The sequence below is a fragment of the Apium graveolens genome, chromosome 7 (genome assembly GCF_009905375.1).
Source record: "Apium graveolens cultivar Ventura chromosome 7, ASM990537v1, whole genome shotgun sequence".
NCBI lineage: Eukaryota > Viridiplantae > Streptophyta > Magnoliopsida > Apiales > Apiaceae > Apium > Apium graveolens.
In genome coordinates this window covers 27,367,692-27,391,578 of record NC_133653.1, presented here as the reverse complement: position 1 = coordinate 27,391,578, position 23,887 = coordinate 27,367,692, and the positions used below count along the sequence as shown (strand labels likewise).

Genomic DNA, 23,887 nt, shown 5'->3' with positions numbered 1-23,887 from the left:
GGTACGTTAACCTAGCTATATATCATTGTCTCGTATTAAAGTTTGACATTTCCATATGACATTTTGATGAAAAAGGAGATTGAATTATGAGGAATTGGCATTATTATTTGTCAATTTTCATCCTATTAATAATGACACTACAATTTTCATGCGACCCGAGGCACGTGCCATTTTTATGGCATAAAATAACCGAGGGGTAGATGTTAAGAATATAACATGATAAGACCCGTTAAATGATAAGAATAAGTAAAATTCCCTCAAAAAAAAAAAGAATAAGTAAAATTATTAGTGTGTTTAATCTAGAATAGTCTTCTAAAATAATTAGACCCGTTTAAATAAATTATAGAAATAAATTGATTTGTAAATTAAATCAAATATTTTAATACCACAATTCTAAGAATTCACATCAAATTTTGTCTTCACTGAATTGAAAAATCAACTTACACTGGTAGTTGATGATCGATTATTAATTAATTGACTCGCATTTTATAAATTTTTAAAGCACATAATTGACCGTACTTTATCAATTAAATTGGACCAAAAATCATAATAAAATAGATCATGATCTTTGATCGGTTCTAATTGTTGAACTGATGAGTGATATAAATAACCGATCATTTTGTTCAGTAAGACATAGATAACATACGTTTTGTGTAGTGAAAGAAGTCAAAACATGTTGATAATGGGACAAGAGAGTACTTAACTGCAGACAAGAATAATTAGGGCGTGATTAGTTAGATGGTGAGATGATACATACATTTATTTAAAAGAGGAGAAAAAATAGGCACCAAGTAGTTCTGTACACTTGAATGCTGGAAAAAACAGTTGAGGAGATGGGAGGTTACGTTGTGTGCGTGAGGTGGAGACTCTGGCATAACAAATTATACTCATCATTATTGGGTATAAATAATTTATAGAGTATGACTGTATAAGGTGAATGCAGGAGAAGAAGTTTGATGCATGGATTGGTTGACAATATAGATACTAAAATAGAGATAGAGTTAATATAGATACTAAAATAGAGATAGAGTCGAACGTAACTTTGTCTTGATTTTTTATTATTAGATGTTTCTTGACCCCCCACCTTCAATCCACCCTGTTTTGTGGTCATCATCTATGGATTTATAGTTGCCAACTCACTCCGCCTCCACTTTATCAACTTCCATTTGTACATTGCACACGTGTAATTATAAGAAAATAAATTGTGGTCCAACTGAAATAAGGCGATATAAAGTGATATATGTGAGAAAATATGTGTTTACGCCGATTTCGTAATTGTTTTTATTAGAGTGTTTTAAATTATTATGATCGATATGTGTTTTTTGATGTTTCATAAAACTTACAGCGGCACTGAGCAAATCTGACCTGTGAATGTGTACAATTACAGAAATTACGTGTAACTGAACTGCTTGTATTCGGTGGCATGCTGCTTCTTTTAATTATGGGTCCCCCAGTAGGCCTCGCAGCCACAGGCCCACAACCCCTTTAAGAGAGTTTCGTGGGATCCACTTTCAGTTTTATACCAAGTACTAATTTTACTACTATTATTGATGGGTGATTGGATCTGTTTAATAAGATCTGTTAAAAGAAATCGAAAATTTAAATTTTATATATATATATAGTGTTTTTATTGGCAATTTGATGGTTGGAAAAGGGAATTTCTTTAATAATTAAATCATTTCCTCTTTATTTTTTAATTAATTATTTTATACTCATTCTCATATCTCTCATTTTTATTACTGAATTATATTTTCATTACCGATCCGAACGTCCCCTAAAAGAATAATTCAATGTCATTTTTTCTTTTCTTTCCGGCATACCATTTGGTTAAAGATTATTTTAAGAAAAATACTAGACAAAACCATTTTATATATATACAGGGGTCAAGTTCAAATGGGAAATAGTTCGTGGAGAACTAGTATATTGTGTAATTATATTTTTGTGTCTTGCAAATATTTTTTCACTATTTTTCTTCAATTGCATAAAAATTCTCATAAATACTTTTTGGTTTTGCTTAATACATGATAATTTTAATAAATAATGTCATAAATTATTATAGAACACTAAGTATAGAAGCACATGTGTTCATTAATCTTCAGTATATGTGTTCATTAAAAAAAATTCACATATTGTTTGTAAATGCATTTTTTTATTTTAATTTACATAACACATTTATTTTGAATAAGAGATAAAAAAGAATTTTTTTAAAAAAAGTATTCCATAATGTTATTCAGTTAATGAGTTCTTCATACATTCCAACCTTATACAGAGAATACATATATTTATTTTACAATTTATCAATTATAACCACATATATTTTTAAACAATTAAATGAAAGTAAAATTATACTATTTTTTTTCTTTAAAAAATTATGAAAGTCACTCATAAATATACAAAATGATTCTATCGTCAAATCAAAATCCATTTGAAACCATTAGTCTTGAACTAAATTTTTAATCAAGTAATTTCTTTTAGGTTTAAGTGTTATTTTCTTATAAAATTTAGAGTAAAATTCTATAATATTTACATAACAAAAATTTAAAATTATTTAAAAAAAATGATATAAGATTTAATAGCAAATAAATAATTATTTCCAGATTTCCATATAGGAAATAATGGTTAAGGGCGTCATAAAATTCCACTAAATGGCCAAAAGTAAATCAAGATTTCATGAATTATATGGTCCATAACGGTAATAGGTCTATCATCCTTTTTAGAGAAAAAATAATTTGTTTGGACCACTAGATTATATGTGACGGAAATTATATATTCAACTCCAATTTGTTTGGAATTTCTTAAAAATTTAATTTATAATTTAAAATTGAAAATTGTTATATAAGTGATAGGAACATTATAATTTAGAAGTTATTTAGGCATTTTGATATTTTTACGTATAAGTTTGTAATGTGTTTGGTTAATAATAAATTATAAGTTGAGAAATTAAAATTTTAACAAATTAATTTAATATATAAATAAAATTTAAAAAGATGAAATTTAAATATAAAAATATAAACTATTATAAGTAAAACTGTAAAGGAACAAATTATAAAATACACCATGATTCTAAAAATCATTAATTTTACCTATTAATCACTTGATTAACTGTTCTTCCAATTCAATTAATCCATCCGTATAATCTTAAAATAAGATATTAAACTTGATAAATTGGAAATTATTGTAATTTTTGAATATATATTAGTATTTCGATTAATCACTAATTATTCGATTAATTACTATAATATATTAATATACAATGTAGCTTTACGCATTATTATGATTTCTTTAGAAGTTAAAATATATATTTTCATAAACACTTTTGTACGGTAAATAAAGAAATAAAAAGGGAATATAGGTGGTATGGATTAGAAAAATACATCCTAAAAATACATTAAATATCGCATTAATTACACTTGGGCTTCTTGTCTGTAGTCCAGTACAAACCTGTCTGGTCCGAACTCATAGCAGACTCAAGACGGCCCATGTAAACAAGGCCCATCAGATAAGGTCGTCAAGGTCCACGAACACAAACTGTTTACGGACTATGTCCAATACGGCTGGAAGAGCAGAGATATGTGTCCTAAACGGACTCAAAGTCCTACACAGAAGGTTCTGGAGTTCCTTCCCTTATAGGACTCCTAATCACCATCTAAGTTGGAGACTTGACCACCAAGTCTTCCAACACAAGTCTAACCCTAGACTCACCTCTATATAAATGGTTCTACCCCTTAACCTAGAACTACGTTTTTGGCTTGATTCTCTACCACACAGAGATACGTAGGCATCTTGCAAGGACCGATAGTCCTGAACGCAAAAGCAGCCATTAAAACTCGAAACTCAAAAACCCTAGCATTAAATACTACAGTTAAACCTCTTTAAAGTAATAAGGTCGGGACCAAGAAAAAATATTACTTTAGCGAGTTTATTACTTTACCGGGAGTAAATAATACACTTTGTCCATTATGTTGGGACCGGGGAAAAATATTATTTTAGCGAGGTTATTACTTTATCGATTATTACTTCATCGAGGTTTTAACGTACTCCAGTTTTTATTCCACAACATTTGGCGCCGTCTGTGGGAAGACTAAGACAACCATAGTGAACACACGGAGTAGAAACAATAGTGGAGCAGACACTCCTGTCCCATCGCGAATGATTGCATCAGTGGTGGAAGTACCACCGCACTCAACCTATGTCTCCACCCGAGGAGGAACCCTGGTAGGGGCAACTGAGGCTCAGCCACAAGGGACGAATCCCCCGGCTCCTCAAGGGTCGAATCCCCAATTTCAGCAGCTACATGCACTTGTGAACTCTCAACCCGTTGGATATGAGTACTCGACGATCGTGACCACTAACCCCCTTACGGGATGCCTCTATACCCCGAAACTGGAGGAAGTAGACACTCTAGTAGGAGTTAAGCACAAGGGCTGACGCCCCAATACATACATGGTTTGGCTTCTATTCCGGAGGATCAAGAATTTTCTGGACCTTATATTGATAGAGACTCTGAACCATCGGATGATGATGTTGCTCCGAGAAGGAGGCGTGTTAGCAAAGAGCCTATGTCTAGTATGACCAGCGCCCCAGGAGCACTCAAGGGATGAATCCATAAGATGTTTATGAGAGGATCAGGGCTCATGAAGCTGAGATCCAAAGGCTGAAGCACGACCTAGAGACGCATCTGACTCCAAGACCCCCACTTGCTCCAAGGCGGAGAGATCCTCCTCCAATCATAGACTTGGATGGTCCAATACCAAGAAGGGTTGTTGCCCCAAGGGCTGATCCAAGTGATCTTATGCCCCTAGGAGATCCTGATGATCCAAACCCACCATTCACTGACGAGATAATGAATGCCCGCATCTCAAGAAAGTTCAAGATGCCCACCATCAATGCATACGATGGTACTGGCGACCCTGCTAATCATGTTAGAACGTTCTTTAACGCCCTGTTGCTACATCCCGTGAATGACGCTATTAAGTGTCGGGTCTTTCCTCAAACTCTATCGGGTATGGCTCAAAGGTGGTACAGCCGTCTGCCCCCAAACTCTATTGGATCCTTTAAGGACTTGAGCCAAGCTTTTATCAAGCAGTTCATAAGTGGAAGAGTACACGAGAAGAGTTCAGCCTCTCTCATGGGCATAGTCCAAGAAGCAAAGGAGTCCCTGAGAGGGTATCTGAATCGATTTACGAAGGAGGTTTTGAAGGTCCCTGATCTTGATGATAAGGTAGCTATGATAGCCCTACAGCAGAAGACTAAAGACGAGTTCTTTAAGATGTCCCTAGATAAGCGCTCTCCCGAAAGCATGCTGCAGCTCCAGAATAGAGGCGGGAAGTATAACAAGGTGGAAGAGAGTATGAAGAAGACGGCTGTGAATAATGAACCTATTGGAAACAAGAAGTAGAAGACGGATCAAGAGTACGATGTCAAGGACAAGTATCCACGAATTGGAAAAAACTCTGACTCCTCCTCTTCTAAGAAGAATCATCAACCAAGGTTCACTGAATATGCGGGATTGAACGCTCCAAGGAGCCAAATCCTTATGGAAATTGAGAAGGACAAAGAGTTCAAATGGTCGAAGCCACTAAGGGGAGACCCTGAGAAAAGAAACAAGAGTCGATACTGCAAGTTTCACAAAGATGTTGGTCATGATACTGACGATTGTAGGCAACTCAAGAATGAGATTGAGTATTTGATCCGAAGAGGAAAATTCGGACGTTTCACCAAGGGTGAAGAGGCTGAAGGCCAAAAAAGAGACAATGATCGAAGAGATGACGATCGAAGGGGTAACGAAAGAGATCGCAACCCACAGCCCCGAGGGCCAGTAATCAATATAATCTCAGGAGGTCCTACAGCAGCTAGTACTACAAGGAACTCCCGAAAAACTTATGTCATAGAAGTAATTAGCATAGTTGGAGAGCCATCTAAGCATTCTAAGTCAGAGATGACGCTTGAATTTGGTGACTCGGACCTTGAAGGTTTGAAATTTCCTCAGGATGATCATCTGGTTATCACTCCGATAATTGGAAATTTTCCTGTTATGAGGGTCCTAGTGGACAATGGAGCTTTCGTGGACATTCTGTTCCATAACACATTCATAAGAATGGGCTACAATGATTCTCAACTAACTCCATCTGACGCACCCATCTACGGGTTTAACCATGTGGAATGCAAAGTCGAAGGAGCAATACAACTTCCCGTAACTATTGGGGAAGAGCCCAGAGAAGCCACGCAGATGTTAAACTTTCAGGTTATCTAGGCAACCTCTACTTACAATGCTACCATGGGTAGAACAGGGATCCATGCTTTTAAGGTTATGCCCTCAACCTACCACATGGTACTGAAGTTCCCAACTAGGAATGGTGTTGGAGAAGCGAAAGGAGATTAGAAAATGGCCTGTAGTTGCTATATTGCAGCACTTAGGCCTAATGGAACCGGGGGGGGGGGGGCAGGTCATCCCCATAGAAGACATGGATGTTCGAGAGAATGACGAACTGCGGGGGAAGCCAGCCGAGGACTTGGTCCCAATTCCCTTAGACCCCTTAGACCCGAAGAAGGTCATGTATATTGGGGCATCTCTGGACAAACCCTTGAAGGGCCAAATGACAACTTTTCTACAAGAGAACAATGATGTATTTTCTTGGAAAGCGACTGATATGCCTGGGATTGACCCGAACCTTATAACTCATAGGTTGAACATTGACCCGACCCGAAAGGTTGTGAAGCATAAGAAGAGAGCTTATACCCCTGATAGGCTGGAAGCCATTCAGCGGGAGGTTGAGAAACTTTTAGAATCTGGATTCATTGAGGAAGTGCAATTCCCTGAATGGTTTGCCAACCCCGTAATGGTTAAGAAGGCCAATGGGAAGTGAATGATGTGCATTGACTTCACTGACTTGAATGATGCTTGTCCCAAGGGTTGTTACCCCTATTGAGGATTGATACCCTGATCGATGCCACTGCTGGACACGGGATGCTAAGCTTTATGGATGGCTTCAGTGGTTACAATCAAATTAGAATGCATAAGGATGACACCCCCAAGGTATCTTTCATAACTGTCTTTGGTGTATTTTGTTATCTTGTTATAGATTTTGGACTTAAAAATGCAGAAGCTACTTATCAAAAAATAGTAAACAAGATATTTGCCCATCTAATTGGGAAGACCATGGAGGTCTATGTTGTGACATGTTAGTCAAAAGCCTAATCAAGGTCGATCATATTAGTCACCTCAGAGAGACATTTGAAGTATTGATGCACCACAAGATGATGTTAAACACAGCCAAATGTGCTTTTGGCGTTGGGTCTGGAAAATTTTTGGGTCACATGGTCTCTAAGAGGGGAATAGAGGCCAACCCCGACAAGATCAAAGCCATACTAGAAATGGAACCACCACGCTCCATCAAGGACAATCAGAAGCTGACAGGAAGAATCGCAGCTCTAGGGAGGTTCATCTCCAAGTTTGGAGATAAATGCCTGCCCTTTTTCAAAACCCTTAAGAAGGTGAAGAATTTTGAATGGACAGCTGAGAGCCAAGAGGCCTTGGAACAGTTAAAGAAGAACATGACTAAAGCCCCTTTGTTGGCCAAACCAAGTCTGGAGGACACCCTTTATTTGTACCTCACGGTATCTGAACAAGCCGTGAGTGCAGTCCTCGTGAAGGAAGAACAGAAGCTCCAAAAGCCTGTATACTATGTAAGCAAGGTGTTCCATGGAGCAGAGTTGAATTACTCCACCACGGAGAAGTTCGTGCTTGCTCTCATCACAGCATCGAGGAAGTTGAGACCATACTTCCAGGCTCACAAGATCGAAGTCCTGACAGACCAACCCTTGAGGAACATTCTTTATAGCCCGAAGGCTAGTGGAAGGCTCATCAAATGGGCAGTTGAGTTAGGAAAATTTGATATCAAGTATAAGCCTCGAACATCCATCAAGGTTCAGGCCTTAGCAGACTTCATGGTCGAATGCACCATTAATGACCAAAAAGTCGGGGGCAAGAGATAATAACCCCAGAAGGATGAGAGAAAGAGAAGGATAAAGAAACAACTTTGAAAGAGTATTGGGTTCTCCATTTTGACGGATCGTCCAAAACAAAATCTAGTGGTGCAGGCCTAGTCTCGCAAAGCCCTGATGGGTTTATGATTGCGTATGCTTTGAAGTTGGATTTCCCAACTACAAACAATGAAGCAGAATATGAAGCATTGATGGCAGGCTTAGGCTTGGCTAGAGCCGTGAGGGCCAAAAACCTGAAGGTCTGTGGAGACTCAAGACTTGTAGTTGCTCAAGTTAATAGAGAGTTTGAGGCCAAAGATGATACCATGACCAAGTACCTGAGAGTCATAAAGGGAATATTGACTCAGTTCGATGAATGGTACGCAGAACATGTTCCGAGAGAGGAGAACACTACGGCGGATGCCTTGTCTCAGTTCGCATCTTCTGAAATCGAGAACTATCCGAGAAGTATCTACTTCCAGGTCTTGAAGACCCCTACTATTCATGTCATAAATCTGATAGCACCGGTTGGTGTGACAAGCTGTTGGATAGACCCAATCAAGACCCACTTAGAGGCTGGGTGGCTCCCCAACGATGCCCAGGAGGCACACAAGTTGTCGGTCAGAGCGTTGAGATATTCATTGATTTAAGGACTTCTCTACAAAAGGTCCTTTATTATTCTGTACTTGAAGTGCTTGAGACCTTTTAAAGTGGAGGAGGCACTTAAAGAAGCCCATGAAGGGATTTATGGACAACACTTGGGGGCAGGGCGCTCGCTCACAAGATAACTCGATTGGGTATCTACTGGCCAGCTATGCTAGACGATGCAAAGGCTTATGTGAAGAAATGTGACAGATGCCAGAGGCACGCTTCAATAGTACGCAGCCCCCAGAGAGGCTTACATCTATCAGCACACCCATCCCTTTTGTAATGTGGGGAACTGACATACTTGGACAATTTCCTGTAGCATCGGGATAAAGAAAGTTCATTGTAGTAGCCATAGACTACTTCACTAAGTAGATTGAGGCTAAGACACTAGCCAAGATAACCACCAAGAAAATTACCCAATTCTTTTGGGAGAGTGTTATATGCCGGTTTGGAATCCCACGCATCATTGTCACGGATAATGGGAAATAATTTGATAATGCAGAGTTTAGAGAGTAATGTGATGACAACAGCATAGAGCTTCACTTCACCTCGGTTACTCACCAACAAGAAAACGGGCAGGCGGAAATTGCCAACAGAATCATCCTTGATGGACTTAAGAAAAGGGTTGAATGCTCGAGAAACACTTGGGTTGATGAGGTGCTGCCTATACTATGGGCATATGGTACCACCTGCAAAGTGACAACCGAAGCTACCCCATTCATGTTGGCTTACGGAGCCGAGGCCGTGGTGCCCCTTGAGATCACGCATGGATCCCCTAGGATCGAAGCTTATGAACCAGAAACCAATGAAGGAGGCATGAGGCTAGTTCTTGATCTTATTGACGAGGTCAGAGATGAGGCCAATGCCCGTAATGCAGAGCATCAGCGAAGAGCCTCCCTCTATTACAATAGAAGGGTTAAAGAAAGGTTCTTTCAGCAAAGAGACATGATTCTAAGGAAGATTGAGGCATCAGGAGTCGGGGAGAAGGGAAAGCTAGCCCCTAACTGGGAAGGACCTTATAAGGTCAGGAAGACACTGGGACGAGGATCCTACATCTAGGCTCTCTAATCTCTTACAGATGAAACATACCTAGGGAATGTACTAGTCCCATACCTAATACACTCTGAAAGACAGCCTGCTCTTGATACCAACTGTAACAGCCCGCACTTCCGGACTATTAATTCTAAATCGAAAATTAAAACAAAATACATTTTATTAATCCAAAATTCAATTACAAAGATTATTATTACAAAAGCGAAGCTAACGGAAGTACAACAGTCAATCTACTCCAAATCTAAGTCCTCGAACTCCAATGCTATCCAAGTCCAACTTTTAGACGAAACCTAAAATTGAAAGGGGTGAGTTACAAAGCCCAGCAAGTACAAATTGACTAACTATTTAAATGAAAAATAATGGGTGTTTTTAATAAAATGTTTTTTCTCAAAATAATAATAATTTTGTAAAATATTTTCTAAAATAAATACAACCCAAAGTTTTATATTTTAAAATTCATAATTTAAAACAGAACGGAGCAGATTTTATAACAGATCTGAACAGAGTAAAACAGAACGAAACGATAATTCTTATAAATACCACAGTCTTGATCTACGACCACACTTTGCCAATAGCCGACATCTTATTCTTATTTTTATTCTCATATACCACATTTTTCCAGTGGTCGGCATCTAAAGTTCAATAATTACGCGCCCTTAATAGGTATCTAAAGTTGTACACTCGTGCGCCTACTAAGGGTATCTAAGTCTAGTTCCGGAACTATAGCGTAAATTACGAACGTGTTCGAAAAGGTAAAGACTGGGTTTCAAAAGATTCTCGTATCTTATTTCTTATACAGTTCGAAACAGAATTATTATATCTTATATGAAATTTGAAAATCAGAGTATCAAAACTTTTTTGAAAACAAAAGTAAGTTAAAAAGTACTTACCTCAAAACCTGACCAGATCTGAATATAGCCTTTTTACCCTCTAAACGACGTTATCTTGAAAAACACGAAACACAAAAGTTGTAGAGAATGAAAAGATCTTTCCGAAAATTCCAGAATCAACGAATTCCAAATTACCATGAATTTTATACGAATTTTACAAGACTGCTGATTTATGTGAGAAGAGACCTACAAATTTTGATAATAAAAACGAGGAAGACGAATATGATGTATTTATAATGCTAAAAAACCCTATGTCTTAACCTACAAATCTGATCCAAATTTTAGGCCCGTTATTTTAATTCAATTTAAAATCCTAGTCCTTATCTAATTTTAATACTTTTTTTATTCTATTATTCTATTATCAATCTAACTTTAAAAATTACGGGATATTACATACTACCCTCCTTAAAAAGAATTTGGTTCCCAAATTCACAACAATTCCATACATCTAGGCTCTCTAATCTCTTACAGATGAAGCATACCTAGGGAATGTACTAGTCCCATACCTAATACACTCCGAAAGACAGCCTGTTCTTTATACCAACTGTAACAGTCCGCACTTTCGGACTATTAATTCTAAATCGAAAACTAAAACAAAATACATTTTACTAATCCAAAATTCTATGACAAAGATTATTATTACAAAAGCGCAGCTAACGGAAGTACAATAGTCAATCTACTCCAAATCTAAGTCCTCAAACTCCAATGCTATCCAAGTCCAACTCTTAGACGAAACCTGAAATTGAAAGGGGTGAGCTACAAAGCCCAACAAGTACAAATTGACTAACTATTTAACTGAAAAATAATGGGTGTTTTTAATAAAATTATTTTTCTCAAAATAATAATAATTTTGTAAAATATTTTCTAAAATAAATACAACCCAAAGTTTTATATTTTAAAATTCAGAATTTAAAACAGAAGGGAGCAGATTTTATAACAGATCAGAACAGAGTAAAACAGAACGAAACGATAATTCTTATAAATACCACAGTCTTGATCTACGGCCACACTTTGCCAGTAGTCGGCATCTTATTCTTATTCTTATTCTCATATACCACACTTTGCCAGTGGTCGGCATCTATCATATAAATCAGTCAATGACTCATTTGCCTTTGAGTCAAAGTGTTCATACTCTTGAGTGAGTATTGTCTTCCTATTCTTCTTAATTGTATCAGTTCCCTAACACCTTATTTCCAGAGCATCCCATATCTCCTTAGCAGTCTTGCAGTTAATTACCCTGTTTGACATTACATTATCAATGGCACTATGCAGTAAGTGTCGTACCTTAGCATCCTTAGCAATTGATGCGAGATCTTCAGCAATATAATCGCTCTTCTCCATTGGTACGGTCTTTGCTGCTTCACCTGCAACTGTAACAGCGAGCTTGGTTGGTTTGTGAGGCCCTTCCTTGATTCTATCAAGATATTCTAGATCTGTTGCTTCTAGGAACATGGTCATCCTCACCTTCCATATGGGATATTCAGATGGTCTCAGTATGGGAACTCTGATGGCCTCATACCGACTTTGAATTTGTGTCTTTGGTGGTTCTTCAGTTTTGGTAGGCTTAGTTGGAGTTTCCGTGTCAGTCATGATTGTGTTTGGATCTTTAACTATATGTGCGTTAACAGATCGGCTCTGATACCACTTGTTAGGTCACACACACTATAGAGGAGGTGAATACAGTGTAAAGTACAATCAAATCGAACTATAATATCTCAAGTAACAGAAAACAAACTTTATTGAAATAATAAACTCTGTTACAGTATGGAACTGTTACCTCTCAGTGATGAACAAATATCACGAGAGCTGCTAGGGTTACAATGAATAATCTTCTCGAATATGATAACACTTATAGTGTAAACCCTATATCTGTGTTTATATACTACACAGTTACAAGATAATCGCTAATTGATATGGAATTTAATTCTGCTTCCTAAAATATATCAATCAGATATCTTTTCTTCCAAGTATTCTATTCTTCATAGAATTCCTTCTTCATGCATATCTATTCTTATGTTTATCTCGATCTTCTTTCCTTTAAACAACTACTGTCCTTATCTGAACATCCTTCAGCACTTAAGTTCTGATATCCATCTTCTGATGATTATCTCATGATAATATAAGTACCGATATCCTTAAGTCCTGACTTCCAGTAAGTACTGATTTATCCTGTTTAAGTAAGATCTGAAAACTAAACATAAATCATATTAGTCATGACATTATCAAATATATCTAACAATCTCCCCCAACTTGTATATTAGCATAATATACAAGTTTAATAGATATTTGATGATGTCAAAAACATTGAGTACAAATGCATGAGAATTAGACTAGATAACTACAACTTACAGTCCTTAAAGCTTTACCAATATTTAACTTCTGATAACAGCTTCAGTCTGTATAAATATCAGAATTTAATCAGTTGTAGATCTTGACTTGGCTTCATCTTCTGATCTCTCTGATGTCAGGAGTTGTTCTGAGATAGTTCTTCAACAAACATCTCTCAGCATATCTAAGTTCATCAATCATCCTCCTTTTAGCATCTTTAAGCTCTGCATTATCTTCACCAATTTGAAAGATTGCAGCCCTGAGATCATTAATCTTTGCTTTTCTTATATCCTGATCCAGTCTGATCAAATAAGCTTTATCAGGCTCAAGATTGAATTCCACAGCCTTGTAACCCAGAAAGGTAGTTATAATTTTAGCATTGTTGGGCTTCATTTCAACTATATCACCCTTGTGATCTCTGTACTTTGGAACATATGTGCTGTCAGACTTAACAGAATAAAGCCTTTTCTGTCTCTGAATCTGATCCTTCAAATAGTTTGCAGCACTTCTTGTCAATCTGTCATCCACTTGAAGTAAGAATAGTACATGCTCCAATTCTTCAAAATACTTCAATGGAATGGCATTTTGCCTTATATGATAAACCCTACCATCTATCATAAAGTACAACAAGATGTGTTCTTTCAAGTAGGTATGGTAAACCATTTGTACAGATTCCATTAGATTCAATCTCTCAGGAGTTGCTCCAATACCTGGTTCACTCAAGGAAGTTGGATCATTGGTAGTGTTCTGTATTCTTCTTTCATCAGCACTTCCCAATCCAGTTTTATCTCTTGCTTCCTTTCCAGTAACTACTCTTGCTTCAAAACCACTTGCAGCAGTCTTCAAAGGTTGAGTCTGTTTTGCTTTAGTGAATCCTGGTAGGAGTGTCTTTGGTCTAACTTCTGATATCAAGTTAACTTGAGCTATGTCAGAGGTTACTTGCTTCTTTGGAGTATCAGAACTTACTGTCTCTTGACTCTGAACAACTTGAGCCATGTCAGAGGTTGTTTTAAGAACTTTTCTTGAAGTCAGAGCAAGATCATCCTTTTCATCAGTGATTTCTTCATTCTCAGGAGGCACATAAACCTTGATAGGTTCACCAACCTTTTCTTTACCCTTGGATCTTGGATCTATTTGCGGTTATGATTTAGCCAATGTTGCTTCAGTATTTGTCCTTTCTTTTATCACAATGCCTTTGATTTTTGGAAGTGTCTTTTTACACGAAGCTTCAGATTTAGATATGACTTTTTCTGATTTAAGTCTGGCTTCTTCTTCCATTAAACTCTCCAAGTCCATTCCTGGATTTTCCTGAAGAAATAACTGTCTTGACATTTCTTCATCAAGATCTAAAAGTTCATCAGAACTTATCCTTTTACCAGTAGCAGAACTAATTCTTTTCCCAGTATCAGAACTTGTCCTGTGACTTGTGATTTCAGCTTTTCTTGATGAGAAACCTCTACCTTGACTATGACCTCTACCCATTCCAGAGTTTCCTTGATCATCCTTTTCATCATCCTTCCCTTTCAGTGTCTTTTCAGTAGTCTTGCATTTGGACTTAATTACTTTCTCCCCCTTTTTGGCATCAGCAGGTAGTAGAAGAGAGACAAGCAATTCCACTAAGGCTTGGATTTCAGTAAGTTGAGATTGCTGAGAAGCTTGATTTTTCAGAATATCATCAATCTGAGCTTGTTGTTTCTCTTGAGTCTTCTCAATATAAGCAATCCTGTCAAAGGTAGGTTGGAAGAACTTTTTCTTGTCAATTTTCCGAATTTGGTCCTGTTTGATGAATTCTTCCTGAATCTTATGTAACTCTGCATGAGTAGTTGAATGGAGACCTAGTAGATGTTTAGTACTCAATGCAGTGACTCTAAGCTGGGTTTTGAAATCATCAGAATTTAACATTTCATCAGCTTTTATCAAGTGCTCAGCAAGATGCTTTGCATTTGGAACACAGGAAACTGAGTTCCATTCCTTAGTCCATTCCTGTCCTGCAGGAGTTTCACTCCAAGGCACTGGTGCTTCTCTGGTAACAAACTTCTTAACAAGTTCAGATTTAAGAATAGTTTGTTGAGGAGCATGTCCTGAAGGACCTGCTTCATCAGCATCTGTATTTGGAGCAACATCACCAGTATCTCCAGCATTTGCAGCATCAGAACTTACAGAATCGGTATCTTCTGATAAAACATCAGTGTGAGTAGCAATGGAGGCGTCAGCATCCTCTAATTGCTGATCTGGTTCTAAGTTCTGATCAACAGCCATATCCTGATGTTCACCTATATTCTGATCATCAGCATCTAGATGCAGAGAAGGTGTAGGAGAGAAGTCTGGATTTTGAGCAGCATCAGTAACAGGTGTTGTTGATGGATTAGTTGTTGTTGGAGCTTCTAAGAGAATTACTTCAGGCACAACCAAGGTCTGGATATCAATATCAGCACTTGTCCCTGTATTAACAGGAGATACAGACTTTTGAACAGGAGACACAGATAGTGTGTTGGCCTGTTCAGGAACAGCGTCCTGAGTTGGAGTTGATGAATAAGTAGTGACTTTTGCAGATTCCTTTTCTTGTGAGATCAGAGATTCCTGATCTCCTTCCTGAGCTGCTGCTGCTTCTTCATCATCTGAAACTGGCCTTTTTGCCCTCTGTTTCTTATATCTCTTTATAGATATAGATTCCTTGGGAGTGTCAGGAACAATCATTCTTCTAACCTTCTTGAGAAACCTAGATCCCCCAATTCCGGAATCCTTCTGAGAAGTCACTTTCTCAGCTTCTTCGACAACAGGTTCTGATGTAGAAACCTGTTCCTCACTGTCAGACTCATCTCTCAAAGCAATCCTCCTTCTCTTTTGAGGTGTTTGAGGAACAGTCTTTATCCTCTTAGGCTTGGAAGATGAAGGCTTCACAGTAGGTGCTGAGGATGAGGGTTGAACTGTCTGTGAAGTGGAGAGATAGGATTTGATATATTTTCTGAGGGTTGGTTGAGTAGTATGAGTGGTATGTTCTGATGGTTTTTATGGTGTTTGGGAGGTGGTGTTTGGTTGAACATCAGGATAAACAGATCTATAGGAATCAGGATCAGCATTTACAAAGATCTGTTTTACAGACTGAGGAATCTGTAAAGGTCTAACCACTGGTTTCTTAGTGTCAGCATTTACCAGGTCATTAAAGTAACGTTTTGCAACTTTGAAAGGTAGAGTTAAGGTACTGGTTAGTCGAGGTTCATCAGTACAAAAAGTATATATAAGTTGACAAAATCTAGCAAAGTAAACAACATTCCTATCCTCTGTCATCCTATCCCCAATAAAACCTATTATAGCAGTTGCAAAATCAAAATGAGTTTGGTTTATAATGGCATACCCGATGTGCTGACTCATTATGGGGCTGGCATCAAAATTCGAACACTTGTTCCCAAAAGCTTTAGTGATGCAGTCGAAGAAGAAACTCCATTCCCTTCTGATATGAGCCCGTTTCAACTGCCCAAGCTTTGCCAAACTCTGTTCATACCCCAAACTGGCCATTAACTCCTGAAGAGCTGATTCCTCTGGAATTGAAAAAGTACATCCTTCTGGGAGATGTAGAGCCTTGCGTATTGTACCAGGAGTGACTGCATATGGAGAATCACCCACTTTGAAAATAATACTAGGAGTATCATGTTGACCACCATTATCAAAGTTTCCAGTCCTCCAAAGTGTCAGAACTTGTTGGCTTAAGAATACTGAAGGTTGGGTCGATGCATACCCGATTTCACTGTGTGCAAGAAGATTTTGCACAAAATGCAATTCAGACGGAGCTTCAGCATTATCAAGAATTGCAGCATAGTTGTTTGGAATAAATTTAGCTCCATCAATGATTAAATCCTTAGGTGCCATGAAATTAATCGAGATGTATAAGTGCCTGTAAGGTGTTTGATATAATGTCTATAGGAAAAACCAATGTTAGAAGAAGAAAGAGAGTAAAAGCAAATAGAGAGAAAAACTGTGAAAGGAAATAAAAGATTAAAAAATCCTCTCTCTGTCTTACTTATACTTTTAAAAAAAATGTAACCGTTGGACACCTGTCAGACATGCAGTAAAAATGAATAGTTAATGGCCACGAGAAAACAGTAATCATTACTTACCCATTTGCAGGTTTTCAAGTAAAACCGTTCCACTTACCAAGTTATTCCATTAATCAAGGTGAAACAGTTTTAATTCAAAATTGAAACTGTTCCCACTTATTTAATTATTTTTCACTGCAACATCAATATTCTAAAAAAATTCGAGTGAAAATGACCATAATAAATCAGACGAGCAAGTACTGATAAAATAAATTCAGAACTTAAGTTAAAACAGAATTTATATGGTCATTAGAATATGAATATGTATCAGGATTTATCAATGTATTACAAAATATCTCAGAGACAAGATCTTGAAACAAAAATAAATTTCATTAATATATCAAGAGAATACATTCATGAAATTTAAATTACATCAGAACTTGTACAAGATTTCCCTAAGCTGCTAAACCTAACATCAACAGCGAATGTCCTAAGCTAAGAAGCCTGACAAAGCTGATGATGAAGAAGAACAGGAAGAAGAAAAGAAATTATTTCGTCTTCCTACTCTTGACAAAGAGAATAGCAAGTCGTATTATTTGCTCCTGCTTTCGAAGGCGACGAAGGTGAAGTTCTCTTCGAACTGCCACTAGATCACATTTAATAGCCTCTGGAAATTGAATCCAGAGATTGTGAGGGATGTTGGCGATAGGGTATGGAGTTGGAATCCCATTTAAAAAGACATGTACAGTCTCATCGCCATAGTTGAAAAACCAGCCAAATGCAGCCATTTGTGGTGGTAAATATAAAACGAGAGTGAGTTTGTGATAAAAGAGTTGATGTGTAGGCTGATGTGAAGTGGTTGATTTTATAGGCAAGAGAATGCCAGGAGACGCAAAGAAATTTAATGCTGACAGGTAGAATTAATTCTACCTCGTCTCCCCAGACTTGGAAGAAGGAAAACAGTCATTGGAAGTGTAAGTCAGGGTTAGTGCGCACAACTAACAAGTAAAAAATTACTGTACGGGTATGTGAACCACTATCCCTAATGATATTGACTGTTAATATTCTACCCAAACATAGTCTGATTTAAACTGAAACTGTTTTTAGATTTTAAGCACAAATAAGTCAAGTAAAGAATCGGAATTGAATATCAGAACTTAGACTTATATCAGAACTTAACAGTTACCAGAACATAATTTCTTAACTCGAAAAATGAATGCCTATTTTAGTAAGTCCTCACACAAATTCTGATTTATATTCTTCAGAACTTAATCATCAGAACATGCAATCAGAACTTGTCCTCAGAATTTGTGCAATGTGACACAATAACTATTCATCTAAAACAACATAGATCACCACAGTGATTTTCATCATTCATATGCAGTGGTTAGTGTGTACATTAAGCTAAATATCAGACAAAGAGTAAAGTCTGATTCACTTCAGTACATCTTAGAAATAAGGCATAACTAAAACTTTGCTAAAGAGCTGTCATTATTCTGAAACCTACTATTGAATGAGTTCATGCTTGAGTCCACCTCAACTATTTTGTGCTAATTTTGTGCATCTTTTTAAATTCCATTTTACAGTGGCTTCTCAGTGTAAGTGAGTCACGGCTGTTTATCAGAATTTATGCTATTATCAGAGTATTTCTCCAGTAATCATAGAGTGTGAAAAGTCACCAAGAAAATATTTTGCTTTTCTAATGCATATTTACTTAATACCAGCAATGCGCTTAGATCGTCCCTTCCACATTTTTATTCTAGATCTCAAAGGAGTACCTGATTTTAACCCATGATTATTTTTTTTTCTTTTGATAAGCGAGGTTTACCAGCACTTAGTACATTCAACAGATTTACTAGCATCAGAACTTAACAGATGAGAAGCAATATTCTAGTTTGTGACTTAGTAATAAATAGACCAAGTAAACTCAACTAAGCTCAATTATCAGAATTTGCTTGTGTCAATAGATTTCCACATAAATAATTACTTCTTACACGAGATCCCTTGTTTATTGAAGACTACTAGGTCAGCATCTGGCACAGTTATCCTCATAGGATTGAATAGTTACCTAAACAGACATATCACTATCAGAGTTTAGAAACATTGATCAGACAACAGTCAGTACTTAAAACACATTTTTCAAGTAAGCACAGAATACACAAAGAGATTAAATTCTGTAAATACTGATCATAAAGTCTGATGCATCAGAACAAAACTAAGCAGATTTAGAGAAAGAACCTGAAACCATTCCAAGTTCATTTACCAATCTTGTAAAAGTAGCTTCACACAATGGTTTTGTGAAGATATCTGCTAGTTGTTGATCTGTTGGAACAAAGTGCAATTCCACTGTACCTTCATCCACATGTTCCCTGATGAAGTGGTACCTGATGCTGATGTGCTTTGTCATAGAGTGCTGAACTGGATTACTTGTCATAGCAATAGCACTTTGATTATCACAGTAAATAGGGATTTTGAAATATGTTAACCCATAATCCAGTAACTGATTCTTCATCCAAAGAATCTGTGCACAACAGCTTCCTGCAGCAATATATTCTGCTTCTACAGTTGATGTGGAAATTGACTTTTGTTTCTTGCTAAACCAAGAAACCAATCTGCCTCCAAGAAATTGGCAGCTTCCACTTGTGCTTTTCCTGTCAATTTTGCAACCTGCAAAATCTGCATCTGAGTAACCTATTAGTTTAAAATCTGATTCTCTGGGATACCACAATCCCAGATCAGCTGTGCCTTTAAGATACTTGAAAATTCTTTTCACAACTGTTAAGTGAGGTTCTCCTGGATCTGCTTGAAATCTTGCACAAAGACAGGTAGCATACATGATATCAGGTCTACTAGCAGTTAGATAGAGTAGAGAGCCAATCATACCTCTGTAATCAGTAATATCTACTGATTTACCAATATCCTTATCCAGTTTTGTTGCAGTGGCTATGGGAGTGGATGCACTTGAACAATCTTGCATTCCAAATTTCTTCAGCAAGTTTCTGGTGTACTTAGTTTGACAAATAAAAGTGCCTTCTTCATTCTGTTTGACTTGAAGGCCCAGAAAATAGCTAAGTTCCCCCATCATACTCATCTTATACCTTGACTGCATCAGTTTAGCAAACTTTTTGCAAAGTCTGTCATTTGTAGACCCAAAAATGATATCATCAACATAAATCTGGACCAGAAGTAAGTCCTTTCCATGGTTGAGGTAGAACAGTGTTTTGTCTATAGTTCCTCTGTTAAATCCACTTTCCAGAAGAAACTGAGCTAAAGTCTCATACAATGCTCTAGGAGCTTGCTTAAGTCCATAAAGTGCTTTATCAAGCCTGTAGACATAATCTGGATGTTTGGAATCTACAAAGCCTGGAGGTTGTTCAACATATACTTCATCTTCCAATTCTCCATTGAGAAAAGCACTTTTCACATCCATTTGAAAGACAGTAAACTTTTTGTGAGCAGCATAAGCCAAAAATATCCTTATGGCTTCTAACCTAACAACTGGTGCAAATGTTTCATCATAATCAATTCCCTCCTGTTGAGAATATCCTTTTGCAACCAGCCTTGCCTTATTTCTTGTAATTATGCCATCACTGTCAGTTTTGTTTCTGAATACCCACTTTGTACCAACAACAGATCTATTCTTTGGTCTTGGCACTAGGGTCCAGACTTTGTTTCTTTCAAATTCATTTAACTTTTCCTGCATTGCTTGCACCCAATCAGCATCTTGAAGAGCTTCTTCCACTTTCTTTGGCTCAGTCTGAGAGAGAAAAGAATTGTAAAGACATTCGTTTGAAGTACCTGTTCTAGTTCTGACACCTGCATCAGGATTTCCAATTATCAAATCAGGTGTATGTGATTTAGTCCACTTCCTTGCAGATGGAAGGTTTTCTCTAGAACTGGATGCTCCCCCATGATCCATGTTGTCTTCATTTTCATTTTCTGATGCTCCCCCTGAAACTATGCTCTCTGAGTTGGATTCTTCAGAATTTAGATTTTCAGAACTATCAGAACTTGGGTTATCAGAACTTGACGAATCAGAACTTGAAGAGCCGGATGTATGTTCTGATGCTTCTTGAGATATGGTAAGATCTTGAGTATGCTCCCCCTGCATAGGTGCATCTTCCTTTGGCGTAGTCACCACAGTCTTAATAACATCAGAGTTTAATCCATCAGAGTTTACAGTATCAGGACTTAGACTGTCAGGATTTTCAGTATCAGAATTTGAGTCTTCATTTTCAAATCACAGCTGATCATGATCAATAAAATTTTCAAGACCAGTAATCTTCTTGTCATCAAAAGAGACATTGATAGATTCCATGACCACTCGTGTTCTCAAATTATAGACTCTGAAGGCTTTTGTGGAAAGTGGATATCCAACAAAGATTCCTTCATCAGCTTTTAGATCAAATTTGAATAGCTGTTCAGGATGAGTCTTGAGAACAAAACACTTGCATCCAAATACATGAAAGTACTTCAGATTTGGCTTCTTTTTTTTACCATCTCATATGGTGTTTTTCCTTGATTGTTAATGAGTGTTGCATTTTGAGTAAAACAAGCAGTCTGCACAGCTTCAGCCCAGAAATAGGTTGGAAGCTTTGCTTCTTCAAGCATTGTACGTGCAGCTTCAATGAGAGTTCTATTCTTCCTTTCAACAACTCCATTTTGCTGTGGAGTTCCAGGAGCAGAAAATTCCTGCTTAATTCCATGGTTTTTGCAGAACTCTTCCATTATCAAATTCTTGAACTCAGTGCCATTATCACTTCTTATGGTTTTTACAGAATCTTTGACCAATTTATCCAGATGTTTGACATGATCAATCAAGATAGATGCAGTCTCACTTTTTGTTTGAAATAAATACACCCATGTGTATCTGGTGAACTCATCCACTATGACCAACGCATATTTCTTCTTTGCAATAGACATGACATTCACTGGACCAAATAGACCAACATGTAGTAGATGATAAGGCTCAAGAATTGATGATTCAGTCTTGCTCTTGAATGAAGATTTTCTTTGTTTGGCCTTCTGACAAGAATCACAAAGGCCATCAGGAGCAAATACTGACTTTGGCAGTCCTCTCACAAGATCTTTCTTGACTAGTTCATTTATATTGTTGAAATTTAAATGAGAGAGTTTCTTGTGCCAATTCCAGCTTTCTTCAATTGATGCTCTACTCATCAGACAGATTGCAGAACCATCAGTATTTGTTGAAAGATTAGCTTCACAAATGTTACCACGCCTGTATCCTTTCAGAACAACTTTGCCTTTGGATTTACTCACAACTTCATAGTGTTCTTCAAAGAAATCAACATGATAACCTCTACCAAAGATTTGACTTATACTCAGCAGATTGTGTTTAAGTCCTGAGACCAGAGCTACTTCTTTAATGATGACATTCCCAAGATTGATATTGCCATATCCCAATATTTTTCCAATGTTGCCATCTCCATAAGAAACACTTGGGCCAGCTTTCTCCACAAAGTCTGATAGCAGGGTTTATTTCCAGTCATATGTCCTGAACATCCACTGTCCAGAACTAGAATATTTTTCCTGTTGCCCTGCAATCACAAAGACCACTAATGATTAGTTTTAAGGACCCAGACTTGCTTGGATCCTTTGGCCTTATCAAGTTTGTTAACATTTGCAGCGGATTTAGCATCAGAGTTTATGTTAATATTTTTCTTATCAGAACTTACACTATCAGACTTTGAATCAGAATTTACACTAGAAGGAACAATGAAAACTTTCTTCAAAGAAGGTTTTATTTGATAATAATCATAATACAAACTATGATATTCCTTACAAGTATAAATGGAATGCCATAAACTACCATAATGAAAACAAGGATTTTGTGGTTTATATCTAACAGACTGACTCTTAACTCCTGATTTTGAAGGTAAGGAGTTTATGTTCTTATTCTTTCTGCAAAAAGAAGCCAGATGGTTAGAACTTCCACATTTATGACACGTTTTCCTAGGAGCATCAGGAACAGGCTTATAATCATTGCTTTTATTCACACCTTCCTTTCCATTCCTATTTTTCCTAGGTAATTTTACCTTGTTTGCATCCTTAACATCTTTCAGCTTATGCTTAAGCTGCTTCTTAGTCATTAAGCCTATGTTTACTTCAGCTGTCTTTTCCTGTTTTAGTTTGTCAGAAGTTAATTCCTCTTTAACTTCTGATTTCTCATTATCAGACTTTACAGTTACAAACTTAACAGGTTTTAATTTTGGCTTTTGCTTAACAACAGGCTTAATTTCTACAGTTCCTTTATCATTCTTATCCTCTCCATAACCTAAGCCTTCTTTCCAATTTTCACTACTTAGCAAATTTTGAGTTGTTCTGCCAGAGTTAGTCCAAGTCCTGATAATCTCTCTTTCCTTTTCTAACTCAGTTTTTAGAGATTCATTCATTTTTAGCACTTCATCCCTAACATAAAAAGCATCATCTCTATCCTTCTGAGTTTGATGGAACATAACTAACTCTTTTTCTAAGAAATCATTTCTTTTTTTAAAAGCAAGATTTTCAGAAGTTAACCTTTCACATGTTAAAGTTTGATCGCTATAACTAACAAACATGGTTTTAAGATATCTTCTCAACTCATTAATATCATCAGTATCTAAGCATAAGTAGTCTGAGGTACCTTTGTTTCAGCAGCTTCAGAACTGCTCTCAGCACTTTCTTTATCAGCATTTGCCATCAAAGCATAGTTCTCCTCAATTTCAGAGTCTGAGGTGTCTGTCCAGCTTTTCTTCTTTGTGATAAGAGCCTTGCCTTTGTCACCCTTCACTTTCTTGCAATCAGGAGATATGTGTCCTTTCTCACCACAGTTATAGCATTTGACATTGGTATAATATCCTCTATCAGACTTTCCTCCTCTGCCCTCGGATCTTCTGAAATTCTTCTTATCAGAACTTGTGCCTTTCCTGGAAAACTTCTTTCCCTCCCTGA

The 23,887-nt window shown here is 37.1% G+C and overlaps 1 protein-coding gene across 1 annotated transcript; it reads left to right on the top strand.

The window, feature by feature from the left end:
* Positions 1-5,536: 5,536 nt before the first annotated feature.
* LOC141673442 (uncharacterized) lies at positions 5,537-6,253 on the top strand. The gene has a single exon (XM_074480193.1). It carries the CDS (start codon positions 5,537-5,539, stop codon positions 6,251-6,253), a length of 717 nt encoding a protein of 238 aa, XP_074336294.1.
* Positions 6,254-23,887: the final 17,634 nt, after the last annotated feature.